The following is a 24,712-nucleotide window of genomic DNA, read 5'->3' as shown; positions in this document are numbered from 1 at the left end:
AGTATTTCAGTATGGAAACGTAAGCTTTGTTGAAGGAGACCCTGAGGTGGATAGCCATGGTGCTTGGGACAGACCAGGGGTTCTGTGGGGTTCAAGGCTGGGGTGAATTGGAGCGCTTCACTTACCTGGCCGCAGGCTCACAGAGATCTTCTGCGGCATGATCTGGGTGACCTCGTTCTGGGAGGGTGCGGACCCTTTAGAGCTCAGCGGGTTGCTCTTCAGGACGGAGGTCTGACTGCTGGGGAACTCGATGAACTGGGCCTTGCAGCCCCGGTTCTGTAAACTTTGACTGAGGTCACATCTCACTCTTCCGAAGTCCTGCAATGATAATTAAAACACAGCTAACGGTCAATCGTTGGGCATCGGAATGAGTATAGTATAAGAACTTTGCGATTGGGCTTCCTCTGGTTAAGACTATATCTCAGTGATGCTACACTCAAGAGTAGGATTTTGCAACTGTTGTGCGAAACGATGGCAAAACAACAACAATCAGCACGTACCTCTTGTGCGCACCAGGCGCAACTGGGGTGAATTAAGATGCATTCTTCACATGATGTCGCACTGCCACTCATACACACGTTGAGACCTGAGGAAGGGGTAAACTCTCGGTACAGAAACTCAAACAGGACCGACTGCCCGTGTGTCGCGATTTGATCAAACACAGAGTAGCCTACTAGCACAATGCCATAGAATAGCTTTAAGTTACCTTTAACATAGAATGTAATGCAAAAATCATGTACGCATGTATACGTGTAATTACAAAAACGAGGTATAGCATTGCAAGAGGCTACACTGTTGCTTTGTGACGTTCCAGCACAGCCGTCACTGAGGCACTGGGATTTGTTATGTTATCTCTGGGCATGAGTTATATGGTAGAAAACTACAGTGTTGTATATTTTACCTTGACCGCTGTGCCAAAGTATTTCCAAAAGCATGCAGCACAGAGTTGCACGCCGCATCAATGTCGCCTGGTTCAACATTGTGTCACTTGTTGGGGAAACGAAATATCTCAAAAGAACTGGGTAGGCCCAACCGGTACCGACTCGTGGATTGTCCACAGGACGTCTTAATGGATGGAGTCCACTCGGTCAATGCAAAACACCGAAGTAACGTCCACGTTGACCAGATTTGTATTCCATTCCGCGCTCATTCCGTCAAGCTGGGGGCGGCTTTACGCTTCATGTTGTGGTCGGACATTATCATTCATCATTGCAACTGCTCAGCGAGTACAACACGCAACTCAATCATGTATATAGGATCAACGACCACTGCATGTTTTCTTTAGTAACTTCGGCACCGTTCCATCTCAATACTGGTCCACAGACGACCCCCGTTGTTCCCAATCAATCAGCCAATCCATGGTTCCCGAAGCACGTAGGGCTCTGGCTGTGGCGAACAAAGAATACAAATGTCAACAAAAAAATAAATCCACGTCTGCAAGTAGTGATTTCGCTCTCAAGTTTGTTTCTCGGCTTCTCCTGTACGCGTCCCTCTTGGAATCTCCGCCTATTCCCGAGGGGGCTGGCGGGGAGGGGGGGGCAGAGATCACCCGTTAACCCTGTCGCTGCCGCGTCGTAGCGTTAATTCTTCTGGACTGGGCGGATGTTTTGAAACGCCCGTGTTTTACGCATTTGGAACAGGTGCTTTGAGCAAATGTCGACTTTTGACGTGGACCACCCCTTGTCGTTTTCTCAACGCGATTGCCTGATTGCCATTCATTATGAATTCGCGTTTTCCAACCCTTGGTGACATCCTTTGTGTGACGTCGTGTGTCGTTTACATTCCTATAGTACAGATGCGCATGTCCAAGTCCCGAATCTATCTAAGGCGTTTGCCTGTGACATTTAAAGAAATACAACCGCATAATCGATCTGGGCGTGAAAAACCTTTGAACTGCTTTTATATAATTTTTTTTTTATTGATGAATAACCACATGACCAACATTCTATGGTATTCAAACACCCATAAGTTCAAAGAATACTAACTTATGCACACAACTTTGGTGCCTATACAAATTGAGCATATTAGATAGAAAGGATAAGTAAGGAAAGGTCAATAAAGAAGAAAAACTGTCAAATACAAAGAAAAACAAACAATCAACTCAACCTTTCCAGTCAAACAATTAACTTCTCCATAAACAAACAAATCACTGCTCCATAAACAAAACAAACGTACATATAGACCTTTATACATACATACATACATATAAATTAAAATGTATCTATCCAAAACTTGAGGGATGTGGATGCTATTCAGACAACTCCACCAACAATCCCCAACACTGAACATTTGACTAGTTAAAGCCTCCCCCACTACATCTGCAGGGTGCTGCCACGCCCCCCCCCAAACTACCTCCTTAGGGTGCTGTGGCGCCCCCCCCCCTACTCAGAGGGCTGCGTCTCCCCCCCCACCCCACTCCCTCCGCTGGCTGCTGTGGCGCCGGACGAAGAAGCAGTAAGCTGCTTGGACGCCATCTCTGCGATGCTACTGAGCGGCAGGCCGCTGAGGACACCGCGGTGGCGCGTCCTCACCTCCTGCAGAGCGGCCACTATGGCTGGCCTCCCAGCCACCGGGTGGCGCTCCGTCAGCGTGGCCATCAGCTTGTCAAAGCTGCCCATGGTGGCGTAGTGCTGCGGCACGCAGGTGCCCTCCGCCGTGGGCGAGTCGCTCAGGACCGCGTGCTTGTCCGGGCCGGAGCCGGGCACCTGTGGAGGAGGGGGGGGGGGAGGGAGGTGCAGTTGATCTGATGGCTGACTGGCCCCCCAAGCTTACTGTGTTTCACCGGTGCCTTGCTTCAGCGTTTCTTAGGGCTGGGAGTTATGGGGAGATGTATTATCACGATAATTATGGGGAAAAGTTCAGCATGTCGTTTAAAAACATTGTCAGGGTCGAGGGTCATAACATTGGAGTATATGGAGTTTTAAGTATGGTATAGGACCATAAAACTTAAGACCATAAAATTTCTTTCTCAATGAAACCTAAGAAAATTATTTCATATTTTTCAAATTTGAATACATTATAGTTTACAACAGGGTATGACGACGAGTCAAATTCTGAATTTCATGATGATACAACACCATTGAAAGACAATAAATGACAATTGGATTTTAATTTGAACTGTATATCGCAACAATGTTCATCACAAATAATGTCAGCAATGGGTATTTTTTTAAAATTTAACCAGGAAAGTCCCATCAAGATTAAAAACCTCAGCAGCAGCAAAAGTTACAGTTACAACGTACAGACAGCAATGATGATTTAAAAAAAAAACAGTTACATATATCTGAGAATAGGCTTGACCCATGGAAGTGTGAGTCACATTACACCCAATGGTGCTCCTATCCCCTCACCTTCCCTACAGCGAGGCCGGAGTTGGTCTTGGCGGCCCTGGGTCTCGGTGCACCAACCCTCTCCTCTGGTGCATGGATGGAGGCGACGGGGGGCTGCTGGGCTGGACTCTGGCTCTCCGGTCTGATGTGCTCCACATGTAAAGTGGAGCCCTGCACGCAGACGCCATTCATCTTCCCAACGGCCAACTCGGCAGCCAGCGGGCCATTCACTGTCACCATGGCAACTCTGCAGAGAATTAAACCACCGTGAGAAGAGATGCCATGGATGCTTTAAGAACGTCGCATCCAAAGCGTTGCACGTTTACATTGAGGTGAGGCCAACAAGAAACAAAGCCTCGCGTTGTGTTACATGCACGTTCAGAGGGTTCCGCAGTTTGCGTTTCCATTGCCAAGTTGAATTCAAGCAATCCGAAAAGTCAGTACGGTGACTCACATTAGTTGGTTGCTGAAAGTGCAGAGTCTGACTTCAGAAACGTGGTAATTTTCAAACCAGTGCATCACATCGCTCTGAAAAGAAAATAGTACTCATTAATTAGTTGGTAGGGCCCTCTACCGGCTCAAGTGTGAATTGTAATGTGCAATAAATCATTTGTCACTGCCCTCTGGTGGCTGTCATGTAAAACATTCTCTATATAACGCGTCATGATTTGGTATTTTCCACTCAACTTGCCCCATACAATCTGGTTACTTATCAGCTCTATTCTTAAACAGTTCTTTGCAAATTAAAGCTGTAGTTCAGATAATAAAGAGAAAATATTCGGAAGGACGCTGCAGTGAGATGTCATGTTTGATCCACACAGGTGTAGTGGATCACCTCGGTCACATCCTTGGGGAGTCCAGAGACACAGAGCAACGAGCTTTCCTGTTCCTCCACCTTCTTAGGCAAGCCTGTGGTTAAACAAGAAAAACAACAACCAATGAACCAGATTGGAAGAGTCTGCCTACTTCATAACATCATCATCATCATGAGACCTACAAATCAGACTTCAGCTCAATAACCGAGTAAACGCATTTCAACATTCCTTCGCTCCATATTTGTTTTGACAGATTACAGTTAATGAGGCGGGAATCTGTACGGCCAAACTGGCAATAAACAGGGAACAAAAACCTGACCAACAGTGGAAAACTGAACAAGTGTCCGTAAACGTTTCGAATCAACACTGTGTAGACTGGCCACAGCAGAAATACTGAAAATAATATATGGCGTGAGAAAATAAGTTTCTCACGCCAGTGGTTGAAACAGGAAACAAGGCCTAACCCCGCCCCTTTCACGTGTCTGGTTTCATCAGACCCTATCCGGTGTGTGTTCTTGCCTTCTTCTTTCCCATCGTCGCTCCCTGGGGGGACGTCCGCCGGTCCGGTTGGCACCACGACGACGACGATGCCGGCTTCCAGGTCCTCCTCGGCATCGTACCACGCCTCGCTGGTGCTCAGCTCCGTACAGTCACCCTCCGTTTGCGACGCCGCGGCCACTACCCCGGTCACACGAGCCGCTGGGCAGACGGATCAATACATTAATACACACAGTCATAGGATGGATCGGGGGGCCGGCGGGTGGAGCTCCTCACCCCTCTGCTGCGGACAAATCAATACGTTAATACCCACGGTAATCACCCGTCTGCTTGGTGTCTGTCCCTCTGTGCTTGGGCATTACAGAGACCGCGCCGCTGCGCTTCACCTTGGACCGAGCCACTGGGGCCTCCAGTCTCTTAGCCTGCTGGGGAATGACATTAGTGAAACATGTATCTCAAACGCACACATACACACACACACACAAGGGGGGGGGGGGGGTGAATACAGTACACACGATGAATACAGGCAACAGGAATGTCAATGCATCCAACCTAACCATACTGGTCATATTATTGTACCATCAACTAGCTGGACAGATGCCAGTTGCTAATGATAGCAGGTTCCAATAGTTCTAGTGCAAATCTGCTAGGCGTTTAACAGCTACAGACAGGGTGCGTGCCACAGGGGAGTGAGTTCAGACAGGGACTTCCCATAATAATAAAGTGAAGGCCGACATGGTCCAGCATACCTCGGGGTCTTCGCTCTTTGGACACAGAGGGCTTTCATTCCCTCCACGCGTTTCCATGTCCCATCTCTCCAGGGGCCGAGAGCTTGTAATCAGACAAACATGATGCAGACAAGCATTTGGAAGGCGCACAAATGTGTACACACCAAGAACATACCTTGTCGCGACATCCTCCAAAGCGTCACCGATGAGCTAGAGTAAATCAAAAACCAGAACAAGTCAATCATGTATGTCAGAGTAAACATTTAAAAAAATAATGAAAAAATAATAATAATGAAAAATAATGAATATATAATATAATATAGTATAGTGTCGGGCAGAGGCAGACCTGTGGAGGGGTGTAGGGGCAGCCAGAGGTGAGTCTTGCGGAGCTGACGGACAGAGGCTTCAGCTGCTCCAGGGACACACCTGCCAGGATCTTGGTCCTCATCTCTTTGTAGTCACACTGGAGCTTCTGGCAGACACTAACCAGCTTGGCCGGAGGGTCCCGGGGCCTGCGGGATGAGAAAGGCAAACTGATGGTACACCGGCCGATTCTTATTTGACAGCAACATTGGGATACTAGTAGACCTGCCAAAAAAACTATACATATCAATAGTGAGTAGAAATTAAAGATAGACTTTGCCTGCAATGTTCCCATTATTTAGCTTAAAGGTAAATCCTTCTCAAAGTCCAAGTTGTGTTATGTTTATTTTAACAAAATGAGGAAGGTGAAACACTTACTCAAGCTATAAGACAAAATCCTATAGAAAAATTAACATTCACGTTTCTGTTCAAAATGTATTGGTAGAAAGAAATGTGTGGCCAATACTCAGCGTGTGTTGTCGTCATGGCGAGGGGGTCGGGGGAGGTGACGCAGTCCCTCCAGGCATGCTGCCGGCACATGGTGTACTGGAGGGCCAGCAGCCGCAGCTCGGCCCTCTGCGCCCGCCCACCACACCCTGCGAGGCACGGGTCCCTCTCCCCAGCCTCCGCTGAGCTGCAACGCGCCACAACAAGGGTGCCACTGAAAGAAGACCTTCGTTCTGGAGGCCAGGGGTGCCCATGGAGCGAGTGTACAGTGCACGTAGAGTACCTTTTCAGTTGCAGTTTAAGCTCATGAAGTTCCCGCTGGGTTGACTTGAGTTTCACAAATTCCTACAAACAGAAAACAAAAAAAATATCAAAAAACACGTTGGCATGTTGACGAACACGGTCGCCAGATCTCCCGCTCCTCCTCATCCATACAGGTATACCTCATACAGGTAGTCCAGGTCTGCCATGTGAAGCACAGTGAGATGATTCTTGTCTGCCGTGGCGGGCACCTCCGTCTGGGCATCTACCGACACACACCGTGTCTCCGTACCGACCGATGCGTCACATGTGACAGTGCGGGGTGAAGGGGAAGTGCCCCTTTGGACAGTGCGCGGGTCCGCTCCGCCAGCCCCTGTGGAGCTGTCTCGGCCTGCGCCCGCCTCGGGCCTGCTGCTACTCTTACACGCCACAATGTTCTTGTTGTCCTCCTCCAGAAAGCTGTGGAATTCAGAGCTCTCCTCCCGGTCCATTTCAGGGCCGCCCGCGTTGCGGGTCGAGACGCCGCTGTGAATGGGGTCTCCCCGACCAGCCGACCCCCTGGAGAAGAGAGGGGATGACACGCCCGCGGGCTGGGCGTGGCCAGGGGACGACCCGTCACACCAGGCCATCTCAGAGCTTCGCGCCGGGGCGGAGCCGTCCCGCTCGGGCGCCATAGCATAGGTAGCGCAGGGGTGGTTGAGCTGAGGGGTAAACGGCTGGCTGCAGGCGAGGGTGTAGAACTCAGAGGGATCCTCGTGTTCCCCAGCTGAGTGAGAATAGCTGTGGAGAATAGTTTACCGTTTGCACAATGCAGGGCAATCCCATGATGCCAGTCAATTAAGAGTTGTGTAGAGCTATAAAGTTGACTTTACTCTATTTAAGTTTGATTTAAAATCATCGCAAGCATGGTCAAAAGTCCAGCTCACAACACTTTGACTATGCAGACCTCGACGACACACCATCAATACTCACTATGAGCAACCGGCCTCAGTACAAGCAGAGGGATGGTAGTGCCGTGCCTGGCTGGGCAGAGACTGGAGGGCTGTCCAAGGTGCCCCCAGACGGTGTTCAAGTTCTGCATCCAGAGAGAAACTGGCCTGGGTTGAAGAGTCCTCATACAGTGCAGGGTTACCGCTTCCCGCCTGCCAGCCTTGGTCCTACACCAACAACACAACTATAGTCAAGTCTGTTTGTTTTGGTTACCGGAAACTTCTGCAACCATTTCTGTTAGCGCAGTGGTAATACACCTAAGATTAACAAGGTCAGACTGGACCAGACCCTTCAATAATAAGAGCAATAATAACAATAACACAAAACCACTCAAAAGTAGGAGACCGTTGAATTCCATCGCACTTGCTGCATAGCCTGCACGTCTTCACTGTGATCCAGGAGGTCCAAACTCTCTCTGACGGTGTTCGGAAGACACTCCACCTCTCTATGGTCCACTGCAAGGTCAAAACAAAACCCCATTGTGCACCAAAATATTGTTCCGTGTCTATTAAAGTGGAATAACAAATAAAAAGGCTAAGAGTATGTGCCCGCTCGTAGTGGGTTACCACTGCATCGTTGTGCTCTGGAGGGACCACTAGCACCACTGTTCTCCAATGGCGCTACTTTGTCAAACATGGGCCCACTGGGTCTGAAAACAGAAAGATAAGTCAGGTCCCAGTGTAAGCCAGTCACTAATCGTGTATGCAAATGTGGAGTGTACTTGTCCAAGTTGCTCAACATCTTGGTCCTGGGAAGAAAGTTTTCTCCAAGTTGGTCTGTGTCGAGTGGAGAAGAAGCTGTCAGTCACTCAGAGTACTATGCACCCAAACAAATATTTCATCCAGTTTGTAGAGCTGCATATATAAACACTTACTACATTTCAGATAAACATGTTGACGGGTCAACTCGAATGCAGGGTGTCTTTGTAGAAATAGTCTGAACCCTCCTTCCTCTAAGACAGAGGCAAAGCATATGACACACCGTAGATGTTTGGCGGTCCTAATAAAGGCATTGGCATAACGTGTCACAATTAAACAACCATTGACGCTTGTCTGTAGTACCTTGTATAAGCTTCCGGTCGGCCGCTTGCAAAGAGAGATACCAGGACAGCAGTTGCTTGTCAGTCAATTCTAGGACTGTGTGGGCTCTCACCAAATCAAAAATAGACCTGTAGGTTGGCAGTACAACTTAATGAGCATTTATTGCAAACGTCATTGTATTCAATAGCTTTCTGTAATATATACGCATGTGTATGGTGCTGCACCTATTCAGAAAGCATTTCCTGGTGTTGTTTGATGAAAACCCATCTGTGCGCGCACACACACACACACACACACACACACACACACACACACACACACACACACACACACACACACACACACACACACACACACACACACACACACACACACACACACACACACACACACACACAATAAAAAAGGATCACTCAGGCACTCTATACTTGAGTAAAGTAACCGCTGTCCGTGTTCATCAAATTGCTTTCTTTTCAACGGCCATTATATTCAATGCATACGTTTGTTGCAGACTTACTTGAATAGGGCATGCCTAATGAATTGAATAATACACAATAGTTATATGGGATCATCTGACAGGGCACTTCGCCTGCAAACCCCTGGACCATGTTTTCAGAGAGATAGGGGTCGGCAAGCACATGGTAGGGTGTCGGCAGAGGAAAGGAAGACCACATGCTCTGAAAAACAATGACAGATCAATCCATCTATAGGGGTTCATTCAATTCACTACATTTACATTTTCATTACATTTACGTTTAACACGGTTAGCAAAGTGTAAAATGTACTATACATGCTAACTATTAGCCCTTCTATCAGAACGGCGACACCATAAAGATAGTTATTGTGGTTTAGTATGCAACTTAAAAAGTTAAGATAATTGGATGGAATGAGTTTATACTTAATAGCGGTCTCTGTAGCTGAGGCTCAGTGGCTTTGGTCAACGGGCCTGAACGACCTGCTTTCTCTTCCACCCAAACTGCTGTAACGTGACGCTAGTTTAATTAAACACAATAATTAAATTCACGTGTGGTCTTCCTTTCCTGTCCCAATCACAGAACCGGTGGTATCGTTTTGATTACTATAATAATATCGCCGTAATTTGGAGACACGCACAGCATGATGCTCTAATTCGCGCCGTATATGTAGTAGTAGCAGCAGCAGCGGCACAGACGACCTTCTGAAGAGTCGCTATATTATATGATCTTCCAGGACCTCACCTAGCCCTTATAGCTCCAAGTCTAGCCCTATGGGTCCAATTCAATACGGATGTAAACAGATTCAAATAAAAAATACAAGTTGTATGTTGAAATGTCTCTATTTGAAATTCACTAATTGATCGGGTTACAGTTATGTTCCCTTGGTAACCACGAGGGGTCATTAGTGGACACCTGCGTTTACGGCCTTCAGACGGAGTCCACCTAAGGACAGCTTCGACCAGGGCCAGTTATACACCATATATCATAGGCAAAGACTTTCCCTATCCCTGTTGACGTAATAACATAATGAACCTGCCAGGGGGTTGTTTGGAACATAATTCCTTTCATCATGCAAAATAAAACAACGCTCAATGCACTCGTTCATTTTCAAAATATTAATTATTTTAATCTATAGGCCTAATACAAAATAGGAAAACATGTAATAAAAAGATTATCTCAACTGCATTACAATTATATATCTCGCTCATTGTCACAACTCGCAGAGCGGTAATGATTCCCTTCCAACTGAGAAGCCATTAACAGATTAGGGGCTAGGCCTACTATGGTACGGCATTCACTGCCATATCTTGAAGGTCACTTCACTTTAGATTCAGCTGATTTGTTTTATGTTGAAGGACTGTGATTTATGTTCTACTGTGTAAAAGCCAGGCTCTCAGGGGCAGACTCCTCTATGACTCTTATTGTATTATATATTGTGTATATGTGTGTGCATATGTGTATTTGTTTTGATTGTTTCTTTTTTTTGTAAGGGTTAGTTATAACCCTTAAAAGAGATTGTGTTTTGATTGACTTTATCTTTGACTTTATCTCAAAGTACCAAACCTTTGGCTCATGGGTGGGTTCTTATCTTCATAATGTCATCAAATATGTATCATATAATAATTATCACACCAATATTGTCAATGCTGTTTTCTAAAAGTCCACATTAAATATAGATGAACACAAAACAATGTGAAGATATTTTCGTTCATTTCATTTGACTGCTTTCCTATAACAGAATAATAATCACTGAATAAAGATCTCTGTAAAATATGACTGTTTTCGACAACTGCGGTCCTATTGACAAACCATAGACATAGATTGGAGCTAGGGATAGTTATCTATGCGGCGGGCCGTGTACTGTGTCATCAGTATGTGAGCGAGAGAGCAGCATTGAGCAGTATTCCCTGCTGTTGATGGAGAGTTTCCAAGGTGACGTGAGATCCTCAAAACCTCAATCCGCTCGTTGGTTCTTGCTGAGTGGATCACGACCGTTAGATTAGGATCATGGCTTAAGCTCACGAGAGAAAGGCCACCGAAGAGTAAATGTTTCACGACCAAGTGAGGACAGTGTGTGTGATGTGGAAATATGAAAGAAATGTAATGATTGACTGATTGACTATAGGCCAGAGTGACATTCACTCGTACAGCTCACTGAAACACATGCTGTGTTATATGGGTTACACACAATGGTGTCCACTCAGCTGCATCTGCGACATTTGTTCCTTTTGTTTCCTAAAAATGATGTAAAATTGGTTGTTGTGTAGCTTGTTCTACGTTACTCAACTATGAGGAAAAAAGCACAATAAGAAGTAACAACAAATCCTCTGTGTGAACAAAATAGGCCTTTGTTGTTTTGTTTTTCCTGTGCATAGACAAAACTAAACTGTGCTTAGCCCTAGACTTTCAACCCCACTCCCAGAAACACAATACAATAAAGAACAGCTAGACAAGTGCACATTAAGTATACATCACTCATAAATAATGACGGCAGCAATACAGATAGGGAGAAAGGGAGAGTGAGAGAGACACACACACACACACACACACACACACACACACAAATATCAGGGCAGGGCGTCTCCCTAGGGCACAGTAAAAAGCCTTTTATAGCATTCAAAAGCACTCCTCTCCTCTCCCTCAATCAATGGGAAACTGCCTGGCTCTCTCTGAGTGAACATCAGAGCTAGGCTTTCACACAAGACTCTGTGGAACTGTGTGGAACACTGAGAAAGTCACTATTCGTAGTTATTAAATAGCAAATGTCCCACATTTATGTCAAGTATTCACCAATAGTAGGCTACATAATTTGACACATATACCAAGGAAATGCACTGGAAATTGTTGCTGAAGAAACAAAAGGAAATGGGCCCTACTGACATTTACAAAGCTGTTACATCTGTATTACAGGAAAAACTAATGTCCTTCTGATGATGCCTACAAAATGTTTCAAAGGATGAGTGTGTGCATGCTGTGCACGCACACACACACACACACACATAAAGTTTATTGTAAAAAAGTGGTCAGCCATTTGCCTGCGAAGGAGATCGAAATGTTAAAATATAAAAATAAAATAAAAATTGACTGAGACTTATGTTAATTAAAAGTAAGACAACATTTAAATCACCTCAAGCATGATAAAACTGATATAATTCTTATTAGTTGGGGAGGGGGAGTGGGGGGGGGGGTGATAATATCTAATTATATGAATAACTTATTTTATTAACTAGACTAGGACAAACACACCAATGGCTTTGGGTTAACCCCCTCCGGATTCACAGAGAAAATGATCAGAAAGATTGGGAGGCATGTGACTCGGTAATGAGGCAGGTCAAGCTCACAGTGGCCAGCATCACAGCAGCTGATCAGCTGACTGTCGGCATGCTGGGAGAGACAGATGAAACACAACACCAGGACTGCCGGCAGTGGAGCATAAAGGACATTTTATTGTACCCAGTACAGATGGTCATCGAGTCAGCCGTGTAAGATACACATTGTGGAGGAAAGGAGGGATCGAAGCCTATACAAGTGCAGACAATCCCTCTGTTTGGGCTCGACCAGATGCTAAGTTACTCTCGTAAAAATAAAAGACATAGCTAGAGAAATTGCAACCCAACACAGCGGCCATTGGTTGAACTAAGACCTTTGCGTGCAAGCGCTTGCCATAGTCAAGATAGCAGTTCCCTCGTCCATCCTGCAAAACCAAATACGGTGGTCTCGCGTGGAAACCGTCCGCGAGATGAGCATCACAGGGATCCAGAATAGGTGTCTTGTATAAAGGTACCGAAGTAGACAGAACTATACAGCTTATACATTAAAATCAAAACAGATGCAGACTTATAGCAAAAATATATATTTTATATAAGTTTGTCTATTTCCCCATTTAGAAACAATGTTTAATGTGAAACAAAAACAAAGAAAACAAAATCAAAACGCAGAAACGTCACAAATGTCTTCTTTGTCCAAAAAGAGTAAAGCGATATGTTAGTAGACAACGCAGTCTCTGTTGAGCATATCATGCAAAAGAGAAGCAGAGGTCTCCTGTCAACAACATGGGATTGTAAGAAAGGAAGAAAGATGTCAGATTTCATTCACTTTCCGTCTTTTGCATGCAAGGCCTCGATGCTCCTGCCATCCTGGGGCATCGGAGGAACAAAAACACTGCAGAGGAAACATTAAATACCCGATAGAAATAAAACAAAAGAAGGAACAATGCAACCATTTCATATACACAATGTTTAACAATGTAGAAATCCGTTATTCGCTCTGGGAAAATATGTACTAATCTATCCCTTTTGAGACGGTGTAAAAGGAGTGCTTATTGTTTGGAGATTGTGGCCGATAAGGGAAAACAAAGGACTTGAACAGAGTGTGGAGAGGAGTGTGGAGTTGACACTTTCAAAAAGGAGCGTTAGCTTTTAGCGCGGGAGAGCAGCAAGTAAAGTGGTTTGCTGGAGGCCGGTCCACATTTACCAACCGCTATCTCCATACAAATCAGGAATCCCCCAGTCACTGGGCGTAGGTTCTCAGCCTTGGTTTATATTCATAGACAGAAAAACTGAAAAATAATAATACACAGAATACCTTGGAATATCTACAGAGGTGTAACAGCAGAATTTATTTATGGTGGTATATTATTTTCTGTAATTCTTTTCATTAAATTAAAGCCCTTTTAAAATGTATTTTTATTCCAGAGGGGTTCTCAAGAACTGAGGGAATAAAAAAAAAAAGGCATATATAGAACAGTGCTGCATTTTAGATGATCCTTCTCAGAATTAAAAACGTGAAATGTTCCACTATAGGTTATTCGATTCTCTTAAGAAAAGATTGTCACAAAGTCTGAATTGCAACAACTCTTGCACAGGAGTCAGTTCTTTTTGCAATGTTGCGCGACAACTCGGCTTGCTTCCATTTGGGTCTCCATAGTAACAGCCGGCCCCTCCCCTCTTTCCCTAGGGAGTGATTACAGTGGGCAGAACCGCTGGAGTCCAATCTGCCCCTCACCTCTTTCAACACCACCTCGCTCCCTCACTCTCCAGTGCAAGACCTCAACTGTGTGCATTCTTTTTTTTTTTTCCTTCTTGTTTTCTGGGGAGTGTGGCGAGTTTTAATCAGGCAGTCCAGGAACAAGAAGAGTGTGTCGATGGCAAAAAAAAAAAGAAGAAGAAGTGGGAGGTGATCTTGATTTCCAACCCTGGGTTACTGGAGCAGGCCTCTTAAGACTCTGGGGCTGTTCTGGGTGCACGTTAGGTTGAGAGAGAGAGAGTGTGTGTGTGTGTGTGTGTTTGTGGTTGATGAGTGTGAAGTCATGTGCACCATGGGAGCCCCTGTGGCGTTTAGTAGCCGTAGCTGTCCGGGAAAGGCAGGCCGGCCGCGCACTGCTCGGCGTTGTCCAACAGATAGGGGGTGTTCTCGTCGTAGTGGCTGAGCGGCAGCGTCTCGTCCTCCGTACCGGGCATGCTGTCGGGGTCGGCCTTCAGGCTGGGCCTCTGGTTGTCGGGGAAGGCCATGGAGAACAGGGCCTCCGGGTCGCACACAAACTTGTAGACGTATCTCTCGCCGGCCACCTGAAGAGGGGACACCGAGAGAGGGTTAGCTGCCTGAGTCATGGATCATCTTTCATGAGCACAACATGAAACATGCAAAAGCTTTGTAAAAAGTAGCTTCGGTGCTAGGGTGAAACTAGGTAAGGGGGGACGGGGGACGTATGGATTATGATGCAAGGATGGGGTAAAAAAAAAAAGGGGCTGAACCTGCCTTTACCTTCTGCATGATGCCCTTCTCGTAGTAGTAGCGCAGGGACCGGCTCAGCTTGTCGTAGTTCATGGCCGGCCTGTTCTTCTGGATGCCCCAGCGTCGGGCCACCTGGGGTCAGAGGAGGACACACAGTCAGGTTCTCGTACAGCCAAGGAGCTCATCAACACACCTCACGGGACGCCGAGCAGGTGGTGGTGGGATTAAGGCAGGCCACGGCCGTCGGGTGAGGAGGCGGAGGAGGGTGGCTCACCTCCTCTGGCTCAATGAGTTTGAACTCCATGCCGCGGCCGGTCCAGGCGATGAAGTGGCCGTTGGCGGGGTCGTCCAGCAGGGTGACCAGGAACTGCCAGAGCTGCAGAGAGCCGCGGCGCTGGTACGGCGGCCCGTCGCGGTACACCAACGGTTCCTGCTTTACTTTACCTACGGGCAGAGAGAGAGAGAGAGAGAGAGAGAGAGAGAGAGAGAGAGAGAGAGAGAGAGAGAGAGAGAGAGAGAGAGAGAGAGAGAGAGAGAGAGAGAGAGAGAGAGAGAGAGAGAGAGAGAGAGAGAGAGAGAGAGAGAGAGAGAGAGAGAGAGCCAGATGGAGAGGGAGAAAAAGAGGTGTCAGTGAGCACTGTTCCCTACCACAGCCACACTGTGGTGAGACATTCCTGGCAGCATGCGACTGTGAAGTGGCCCGGCTGCTCATTCTGCACAGCCGTGCCATTGCCATTCAGTCAAAGGACCCTTCTCTTCTTCCAATGTGCAATCTTATTGACTTAGGCCTCATTTCACTTCAATGCAGCACATTATCAAACTGAAAGAACGACAAAAGTGCCATTGCATTTTTTATTTTATCTGCCACTTGACATTCATTTTGGTTTAGATCTCACCTTCCAGTCTCTCCGGTACAACGCAGGCATCGTCAAAGTAAAGGTGAGGTTCTCTGTCGAAGGAGAAGCCTGTGTTCGGAGAAGAAGCAAAGGGAAAGAAATGAAATTAAAGAAGAGTAACACAGGGTAGAAAGCCAGGGTGGGAAACGGGGCCTCCATTTTATCCTCTTCTATCCTATCTTCTATTAGCACCACAACAAACCAATAAAAAAGCAATAAATCCTAGCAAACATCCCAGTAGTAGAAAACAATTTTTTTGGTTACTATTACATGGATCTGGGAAGTGGACAGAAGATTGCTAGTATTTTGGTTGCATTCCAGGTGGCATCATTTAAAGGCTGCTGACCTCTTGTTCTTCCATGTACTTTCACTGATTCAAAATGTCAAGTGGTTAGGGTGGATGGGTCAGGGCTGGACTAAGCCATTTAGATAACCTTGTTGTGTATGTGCGAGACAAGACAGTTAGTGGACTGTATTAGCAGATCCTCTCGGGTCCATACCTTCATGGTTGATTTGGTAGAAACCTGGTCTTCCGAAGGATGACTGACAGTTAGGCACTTCTGTAACACAAAGAGGAGGGGTTTGTTTAGAGCAAAAATCAATGCCATATTGCATTCCCAGCACGTCAACATCCACCGCACGTCTGACACCAAAACATTTGTGACATTTTGTACCACCGCCTCTGCACGAGCTTAAATAAAGAGGCTTTGATGTCCCGACCGCGCATTGGCAGTTCTTGTTTGTACTGGAGACATCAGGTCTGAGTGCTGGTGTGAGAGGTGATATTGATGCAAGTACCCTAAGCACATGGCGGTAACCATAGAAACACTGGCGGGTCCTTTCGACTAGCCCACTGTCCACCCCCACCTGCGGCTTCTTACACAACTGGCACTGGTGCAACAGCTGGGCCAAAAAAATGCCTACCCTACACCCACGCATGGAGACACACACAGAGGCCCTTTGGGAGTGGAGAGAGCCCTGCCCTGTATCACTTGCGTGTCCGTGGAGGACAAATAAATAGGATTAGTAGCAGGGTCGCTGTATTAACTCTCATTGACAATCAAGTTAGGCCTGTCCCCCGTAGGGGCAGACATCTGTCTTCTATTTGCTGTGTCACTGCGGATCCTCATTATTCTGCTTCCTGTCCACTGATAAGAAAACCAGAGATAAATCAGGACCAAGTGTTTCCTCTAGTGGCTGTCCCCGTTTATTCTTAAGAAGCAGCGTAGTCTTGAGGGAATAACGGTAGCAGGATGCTGCTTTTCCAATTCCTTATAAACGCTGAGAAGACAAAAAAAGACTGCTAAACTTTGTGGACATGTGAGCGCTCATGTTTTTGGCACTGTGCTATTGCCAACACAGTAGTTCATGGTGGTCATTTACATCTGCCGGCCACCGGGAGAGCCTTGCCAACGCCTCCGTGACGTTGGCATCTCAAGGCCATACAAAGCTAAGAGGATTTATCATTGCATCACTGGCTGGCTTGCTTGCCTGTTCCGCATGGAGCGGCAGTGAAGAGCGCTGAGACAGAAGGGGATGAAACAGTTTAGGAGCACATTGGTATAAATGTGGAGGAGGACGTGGGCAATGAGGAAGAACAACAGCTGGCGGTGTGGGCGACAAATAAATAAATAAATAAATAAAAGATTAACCACAGCAATTGCATATGGACGCTTGTAGTACCATACCACATAAGCGCAGCACAGTTGATGGTGGTAGCCATGCTGGAAGAAGGATTTTGATTTTGAACGACGGCATTCTAGCACCTCCTGCTAAAGTTCGCTGTGTATTACGACGCTAGAAACGTACAGTCAAACTCCACCGCTTGACTGTATAGCATCACTCTAAGCCCTTTGTGGCCAGTGACCCAGATCTATTTCAAGGTAGGTACATTGAAGACGTGTCTCCTAACCTGGCTGGCTGACCCACTTACTTTTTGCCCTTAGAGGCTTAAGCTGATATAGGAGCAGACCCACTTCCACTTACCGTGGATGGAGGGGGGTGGGGTGGGGCTGGGAAGATTAGGACCTTTAGCGTGGTTGTTTGTGCGTGCCTGGAGATCTGCTGCCCTCTAAACCTCACATACATGCGTCATAGGCAAAACAAACAGGCCCTGGAACATTCCTCCCGCCCTGCCTGAAAGCGCGCGCGCACACACCTCACACCTGATGTGTATTCCTTGATCTGTTTCCACTACTAGTAGACAACGGCTATGCCCCTTTCTACGCCTACTGCATGCATACTCTGCATGCAGGCTCAACTGTGAAAACTCACCAGAATCAAAGCAGAAGTCGCGGGGCTCCTGTTTGATGGCCATGGGATGGAAGGCAGCCTGAGGTTGTCCCTGCGGGGGCCCCGGGGGGCCCATGGAGGGGACTCCTTGTTCTGCGTACCGCGCGTCCATCAGTTCTTGCTTGAAGCCCTGGGGGGGCGCGGCGACCAGGGGCTCCGACATCTGACGGTGGTACGGGGGCCGCCCGTCGCGCGCAGCTCTGTTGTTGTTGTTGCCGCTGGTGGCGGCGGCGGCGGAGGAGGGCTGGGGCAGGAACTGGGAGCACTGTTGGCTCTCTGACGGGGGGAACGGCAGGCATGGCTCCGACATCTGCCTCTGGAACCTGGGGCAGAGCAAGACGTAACGGAAGGTGATGAAGTTATTCGTTTCGACAGGCGACCAAAGAGATCATTTTCATGCGTGTCAAGGGGGCCGCATGCATGTCTATTTCTGGCACCGGCCTTACAAATGCATTGGATGACACTGGGACCCCTTACTACGTACTTCTTGCATGAACAGTAGTGAAGTCCAACTGATGGCATCCTACTTTCTAAAAACAAAACCAGCCAACTATAACTGTATTAAAGGCTGGTCTCAGATGTACAGTCTTGGCGCATCAATTAGGGCACATTGGTTTGCATATAGACTGACATTTGAGTTGCTGATGAAATGTACTGCAACCCACAGCACTCAAAAGATAATGGGAGCACAGCTCGCAGAGTGAGCAGCATGAGGGCTGGGAGCTTGTGCAAGGGGAGGAGGTGTTTCGACAGAAGGAAGGCTTTCCAACAGCTCTCAGATATTCAGCGGACATCCATATGAGGAGCTGTCACATTGCTAGCACCAACCCAATCCACAACCCGGTCTGTTACCACCCTCTACATCCCACACCGCCTCACGCCCCAATATCAGCATTAGCGAAAGCTATTAAAGTGGTAATACAACCCCTGAGCTTCTCCCATTAGCAACGGAACAGTACATTTACAGCAGTGAAACGTACACAGGGTAAGAGTTAAAGATATCTGCGGGCGTCTCTTCTCTTCAGCTGTACATGTTTTTTTTTCAGCTTCTAGCATAGACAAGGACACAGAAAACCATCCCTTCTCCCCAGCGGGCTTACCTGTGCTCGGGGCTGAAGCTGTTGGCATCCTGGTTGTGGGGCGGGCAGGGCACGGCGAACGGCGGGCTTTGGCCATGGAGCTGGAGCGGCCGCTGGTTGTGAGCGCCATGGTTCGCCGCTAGGGGCTGCAGCACCTGCAGGCCGGGATGCTGCCTGGACTGAGTCTGACTCTGGGGTGTCCGGGGGTGTGGGGGGGAGGCCTGCTCGCTGAGGGGGTGTGCCCCCGTGTTGCTGGTGGGGCCACAGGGAGAGACTGGTGTGGAGGGGGGAGTTAATGGCTTGAACCCCGGGGTGGGCTTCCTGTCATAGGCACTGCAGAGGGGGGGACAAGCATAAGACGCTTAAAACATCGTCTGACAAGAACGGGTTGATACGCATGCTGTACAGTGGCTTTGGCTGCAAATGTCTTGCAAATCGAAGCGGTTGGATCCAGATCAAAACACAAGGGCTACCTGTAGCTGTAAAGGCACTTCTCTCCGTAGGGCATGGGACTCCTGTCCTGGCGACAGGGAGAGAGTTCTTTGGAGGGAGTCAGCTCTCTTTTGATCTTGGCCGGAGGCGGGCCATGAAACATCACTGAACAGGAGGAGAGACCAGAGACAAGAACACATGAGACATGCTGCAGATATCCCCCACTAATCGAATCCATAAACAGAAAGTGCAGCAGTTATCTTAACCACATTTGAAATTGGTAGATAGATAAATGGACGTATGGACAGTGTCTGCGTATTCCCAGGACTGACAGAGCCACTTAGAAGCCATTTATCACAGGCCTTAATGACGGTTGACAGAGGGATCTGAAAACCACCATCTATCCACCATTACTGGGCTGCAAAGCGCTGTATACACACACACATACACGCATGCACAAACAGGACTATCAAAGCCCTCTTCGCTGATACCATTACTGGGAGACCAGTCAATACCCATGAATCAGTGTGGTGTAATTCAATGATTGTGAATGATTTTCTTCCCCGGCAGTGTAACCATTAGACACTGGCTGGAGCGCAGCGCGTATCGGCTGCAGTTTCCTGGGCGCCACATAATGGCAAGGCAGAAACTTGATCCTCAGGCACAAAGGCGCAGCAGCCAAATACATCACCTTGGGTGCTGATGGACTTATGGAAAGCTAACAATGGGCACGTGAGCTCCCCCCCGTGCACCCCACGTGGTGAGATACTGCAAAATACCGGCCCCCGTGTGTTTTGTCTTTGGGACGCTGCCCGGCCGTATCGTGTGTTCCACAGCCAGGCTTCCCATAAAATTTCTTCAGAACTTTTCAATCTTAACGAGACATGGTTAATAATAAATATCTTCAAAAATATCCGAGCGCCAAGTGGCCTGATTCAACACAGTGGGGGTATACGATCAGACGTTGGTATTCAAAAGTTGTTTTCCGTCTTTTTCGTTTCGATCGTTTCGACAAACGTTGCAGCCATGGCCCAGCTTATACAGAAACACAGAAGTTGCCAGAAGGTTGCAAGAAATTCTTCTATTCATTCCAGGCCTGGTTAAAAAGGGGCACTCTATGGGGGCAGATGGAGAAGGCTAACTAGCTGGGTACAGTGGGAGAAAGGGAATGCCCCCACCATCATGTGACGTCCTGCTGACTGCAGGGGCAATGCAGTCAGTGCTTGGGAGCTGGGACCACTGAATAGGCAGCCTGTGTGAGAGGCTGGCCCCCTGCCTGTCCATAGCAGTCTCTGCCAATTGCACATCACACACACACAAAGTACAAGGTCAAGGGCTATATAGCTGAGACACTTGACTGTGAACCAAGCCTAGCAGGCCTTACGAAAAGGGCCCCTGTCTGGGCCACGGCTATACGGAATGTACTGTACATGTCAAAGCATAAACCACAATAATATATTGCAGCGCTACAGGCGAGCCAGTGGTCACTCTGACGCCCACTGTGGCTTTAAAAAGAGGCCTGGACAAAAGACAGCCGCGGACCACGCCCTGCCTCTACCTCCCCCTCCTTCTCCTCCTCCTCAGACACAAACATAAACAAACTGGGGCAATGGAACCGGGGCAGAGCAGTGAGGGGAGGGCCGCTTGAAGAGCTCCATTGAACAGAATTCTAATATTTTCTTTGGCATCTCCGGCAAAACGTTAAGTGCAGAGACAAATGAAAGCTGGGGCTGGGCGGTGGGGAGAGGACGATGGGATAGCTGCACCAGAGTACTGGGTCATGAGGTAGCTCTCATGCAGCTCCTATTCTCTGTGCTAAGGGGGGGGATGATGAGGTGAGTTGAGCAACCCACCACTTCACCTCCCCACCCCGGTCTGGGGGAATCCAGCCTGCACCAACGACTGGGTCTGAGTGCGGGGGAGTGTGAAATCAGATTAGTACATGGGCTCATGTGATCCCCCATGCCAATCGGATGATTAAACTCAAAAATGGAGATGAGGACTGGGGAGAGGGAGATAGAATTTGTGTGGAAAATAAAAATGTATTGGAAGGCACATAAAGACTTCCTGGAGGCCAGCCAAACCAGGCCTCAAAAGTAGCCGAGAATCTGCCAGGGAAAGCTGTGTTTAAGGAACAGTCCAACGCACCAGAAACTACATCCACACAGTGGTTCGACATTGCAGGGGGAGACTAAAAGGATGGAGTCGCGTGCAGCATACATACACACACACACACACACACACACACACACACGGCGTGAATAATAGAGGTCTGATACTCACAGCTATCTGACTGGAAATCTGGGACAAACTGTTCGTCATCGGGCACATGTGCTGTGGAGATATGGGAAAATGTCAAACATACAACAGAGAGCAGAAAAACAGATCGAGCTTCCCTGCTGGGTCCCTGGAGCTGTCAATCTTCGACATTTTTATGTGTCAAGAAAATAAAAGACGAGGGAATACAAAGGGCCTGTGTTAAATTTAAATTATTTTTTTTTTTTCCAGACTAGAAAATGCCTCAGTGTTTTGGTTGTAATCTGTAAAAGTAAAAAACAGTCTGACATAGTTATATATCATTCAAAAAAAAAAAGATCTAATTCTAGAGAAAATTTAACCTAGGTCTACGGCGATGAAAGCTTGTAGGAGTTCTTGGTCAGCAAGTTCCTATTTAGAGAACTTTGTTCGACTTGCGCCAGTTACTAAGAAATATTTACCGTTCTGCCCTCAAGTTAATCTTTAGCCTCTCGTGCTGCCAAATGTCACCCCATTTGCCATTATATATGGTAAAAAAAATATTACCCCCGCGGAAGAAATTGTAGTCTACCAGGGATAAAATAGGCCTATTCGAGAGAAATACAGTAATTCACCAAGCAGGCTGAACCATTCTGTACTAAACCACAAACAACACACAAAACGCACCTTCCGCAATCCAGATCTCTTGCAACTGACAGAGGTCTTGGAAGAGTTCTAGGGGCGGAACATCAGAAGAGAACAAAACGTGAATTACAGTTTATGTACTTGAATGCACACTCAACCCCACCATGTTGACCACTGGAACCCCCCCCATTGAGCATGAAGTCTTATTACAAGTTGCTGCAAGATAATTACAACTCAAGCTCACATCGGAAGCTTTCCAAAATGTTGAAATCAACACCATGGCAACACTGAACTGCCCTTAAAAAAATGCCGTTATATGGGGGTGGGGTTCTAGAGACGACCAATTACCTTCTGTGTCCAGGGCGAGTTCACTGTCAACAAACTTCCTCTTTCTGTCATTGAAGGGTCTGGCGTAAGATGGCTCCTCAGAGTGAGACTTGTGCTGTGGCGAGGGAGAGGGCGAAAGCATGTTTACCCAACAGAACGATTCCAGGGAGGACATCACAAATCCTCCAATCAAAACACACTAGTAGCAACCCATGCGTGGCAGGACTAGGCTAAACATCATAGGCATTCAGCGGACCAGAATATGCTCTTGAAGAGGGCTGGTTGCTGGACCAGCATGGCCATGTTGCAGTCTGTCTATTTACATCTACATTATCTTAGAGTGTAGTGGGTGGGGCTGCCTTGGGTCCACTTACGTTGGGTGGGACCATTAATGGTACTTGCTGATCATAGAATCCGTCCATGTTATCTGGGTCTAAAGGGGTTCCCAGTTCCAGGGGGGCTGGGGGGGGGTGTTTTCGCTTTAAAGCGACAGCACCTGGCTCACCTCTCCTCGATCCGTTTGACTTTGGACAAAGATAGGGGGGAGAAAAACAAGTGTAAGAACCGGAATTCAATTATCCATTTTTTTCATTAAATTATGAGATGGAATATATAATGAATTGGGGTTTAAAGATCATGGTCATAGAAAAGAGAAGACATTTTAAAACACGATTTATAAAGAGAAAGCTGAAATCTTTCTTTAACTTCAATAAAATAAAAAGTTTTATGGCGGTTTACATCATTGTAAATACACTGTCGTTGTGTGACGAATTATATGGCTTATATATTCAATCCCAGCCATCTGTGAACCGCGATTATAGGTTTAAACATAATCAGCTTAATAAACTTAAAAGGAAGAGTATCGTTATTACGAGACGGCTTGTGTTATCTTACGTCCTTTGCAACACAGAAAAAAATAGGCCTATACTATTAAGCAAACAGTGGGCCTAATAGGCTACTGTTATCCAGCAACTTTGCCCTCCTCAATAGAGATGCAGATTATAGTTTTACAGCATGAATTATGTTATATTTAAAACAAACCCATATTGATATTTAGATGAATAAAATACAATTAAGATATGAAATAATAAAATAACATTCACTTCTACACGCCTTGCACTTAAACCCATCGCTCGACTGATGCGACTCCCTCACTTAACTTATCTATTTTAATGGATGACGAATAAAAAGGCGGTTTCTAGACAATCATTAAAGGCAGACCCATTTTTGCAACGACCAGGGAAATAACTTTTCTACCAGGTGATGTTTAAAAAGCATCCGTGCGTGTTTTTCCTGCGTAAGGCTAATAATGAATTTAAGAGTCGGGGTGAAATTATTCAACTTGTTGAATAGGCCGCCTTATTGAGAGCAAAGTCTTTGTAACGTACGGCTTTCCAGTGAGAGGCCCAAGTAGACTACATTTAAAATGACTACTTGGCGTAGGCCTCAATTAAAAAAGTTTTCATTCCTTGAGAAGAAGGGGCCGAGGCTGGGGGATGAACCCCCCACCCCCCTCCTGTTATTCTCCACCCCTCCCCCCGTTTCCCCTCCCAGCGCGGCCCCTTGTTTTTCTCAATGAAGTGAAACTTGATCCGTGAGGAACACAGGAGGGAAAAAAACTGACCCTCCATTCATAAAAATCACAGTCGCCCGACCGCGGCGATCACCAAAACGCTAACACCAAAACACATAAACAGAGACGTGGGCTACCGAACACGGTTGGCTTACTTTAGAAGTATTACGCACAACGTTTAGAGAGCAAGATGTTAACATGCAAATAAATATCCCATATGTAAATAGCGTAGGCTATTTGGCGTCACGCAATTTCTTCCAAAACAGCTCTGCGCCTGCAACTGCTGGTTTTCGGAAATTTATAAGCAAATAACTGCAAAGGCTAGCGCTAGCATGAACTCGGCGTCTTACCTTAGATGTAAGTGTTTATCCAAAATTGAACGTATGCCGTTTAAATATCCACAATTTAACCGAGAACTGTATGCGCACAAACTGATGTATTCCCTCCGACTCACAGAACTTGACTGAGCTTTTGGGTAATGGCAGGGTTGCTTTTCCCCTGGGCTCAAGCGTTGCGCACATACATGCGCTCATTGGTGGAACAACAGTGTCTT

General features: G+C 46.9%; 3 protein-coding genes across 3 annotated transcripts in view; all 3 read right to left on the bottom strand.

Moving 5' to 3' along the window:
• The window catches only part of itgb5 (integrin, beta 5), a 36,941-nt gene extending 35,460 nt beyond the window's left edge, over nt 1-1,481 (bottom strand). The window contains exons 1-3 of the mRNA XM_084478109.1: nt 902-1,481; nt 501-586; nt 126-318 (exon numbers count right to left, since the gene is read on the bottom strand). Of these exons, the coding sequence (XP_084334235.1) occupies nt 126-318; nt 501-586; nt 902-980 (358 nt within the window). The 5' untranslated portion in view covers nt 981-1,481. The remainder of the gene's footprint in view (nt 1-125; nt 319-500; nt 587-901) is intronic.
• Nucleotides 1,482-2,381: 900 nt separating this feature from the next.
• rbm44 (RNA binding motif protein 44) lies at nt 2,382-8,172 on the bottom strand (the record flags this gene model as incomplete). Its single annotated transcript, XM_084478894.1, has 15 exons — nt 2,382-2,705; nt 3,351-3,576; nt 3,784-3,857; nt 4,165-4,238; nt 4,664-4,843; nt 4,965-5,064; nt 5,392-5,580; nt 5,717-5,882; nt 6,200-6,367; nt 6,464-6,525; nt 6,624-7,207; nt 7,436-7,598; nt 7,777-7,886; nt 7,998-8,080; nt 8,153-8,172. The coding sequence occupies 15 exons, from the start codon at nt 8,170-8,172 to the stop codon at nt 2,382-2,384; spliced, it is 2,523 nt and encodes an 840-aa protein (XP_084335020.1).
• Nucleotides 8,173-12,373: 4,201 nt separating this feature from the next.
• etv5a (ETS variant transcription factor 5a) lies at nt 12,374-24,610 on the bottom strand. The gene is made up of 13 exons (XM_084477967.1): nt 24,510-24,610; nt 22,961-23,110; nt 22,608-22,701; nt 22,302-22,349; nt 21,663-21,713; nt 19,421-19,544; nt 18,969-19,280; nt 17,851-18,191; nt 16,077-16,136; nt 15,577-15,645; nt 14,955-15,124; nt 14,711-14,812; nt 12,374-14,514 (listed from the first exon to the last, which is right to left on the bottom strand). The coding sequence occupies exons 2-13, from the start codon at nt 23,006-23,008 to the stop codon at nt 14,284-14,286; spliced, it is 1,650 nt and encodes a 549-aa protein (XP_084334093.1). The 5' UTR covers nt 23,009-23,110; nt 24,510-24,610; the 3' UTR covers nt 12,374-14,283.
• Nucleotides 24,611-24,712: the final 102 nt, after the last annotated feature.

This window comes from Micromesistius poutassou (assembly GCF_964030765.1).
Source record: "Micromesistius poutassou genome assembly, chromosome: 14".
NCBI classification, from domain to species: domain Eukaryota; kingdom Metazoa; phylum Chordata; class Actinopteri; order Gadiformes; family Gadidae; genus Micromesistius; species Micromesistius poutassou.
This window is presented reverse-complemented; position numbering and strand designations above follow the sequence as displayed.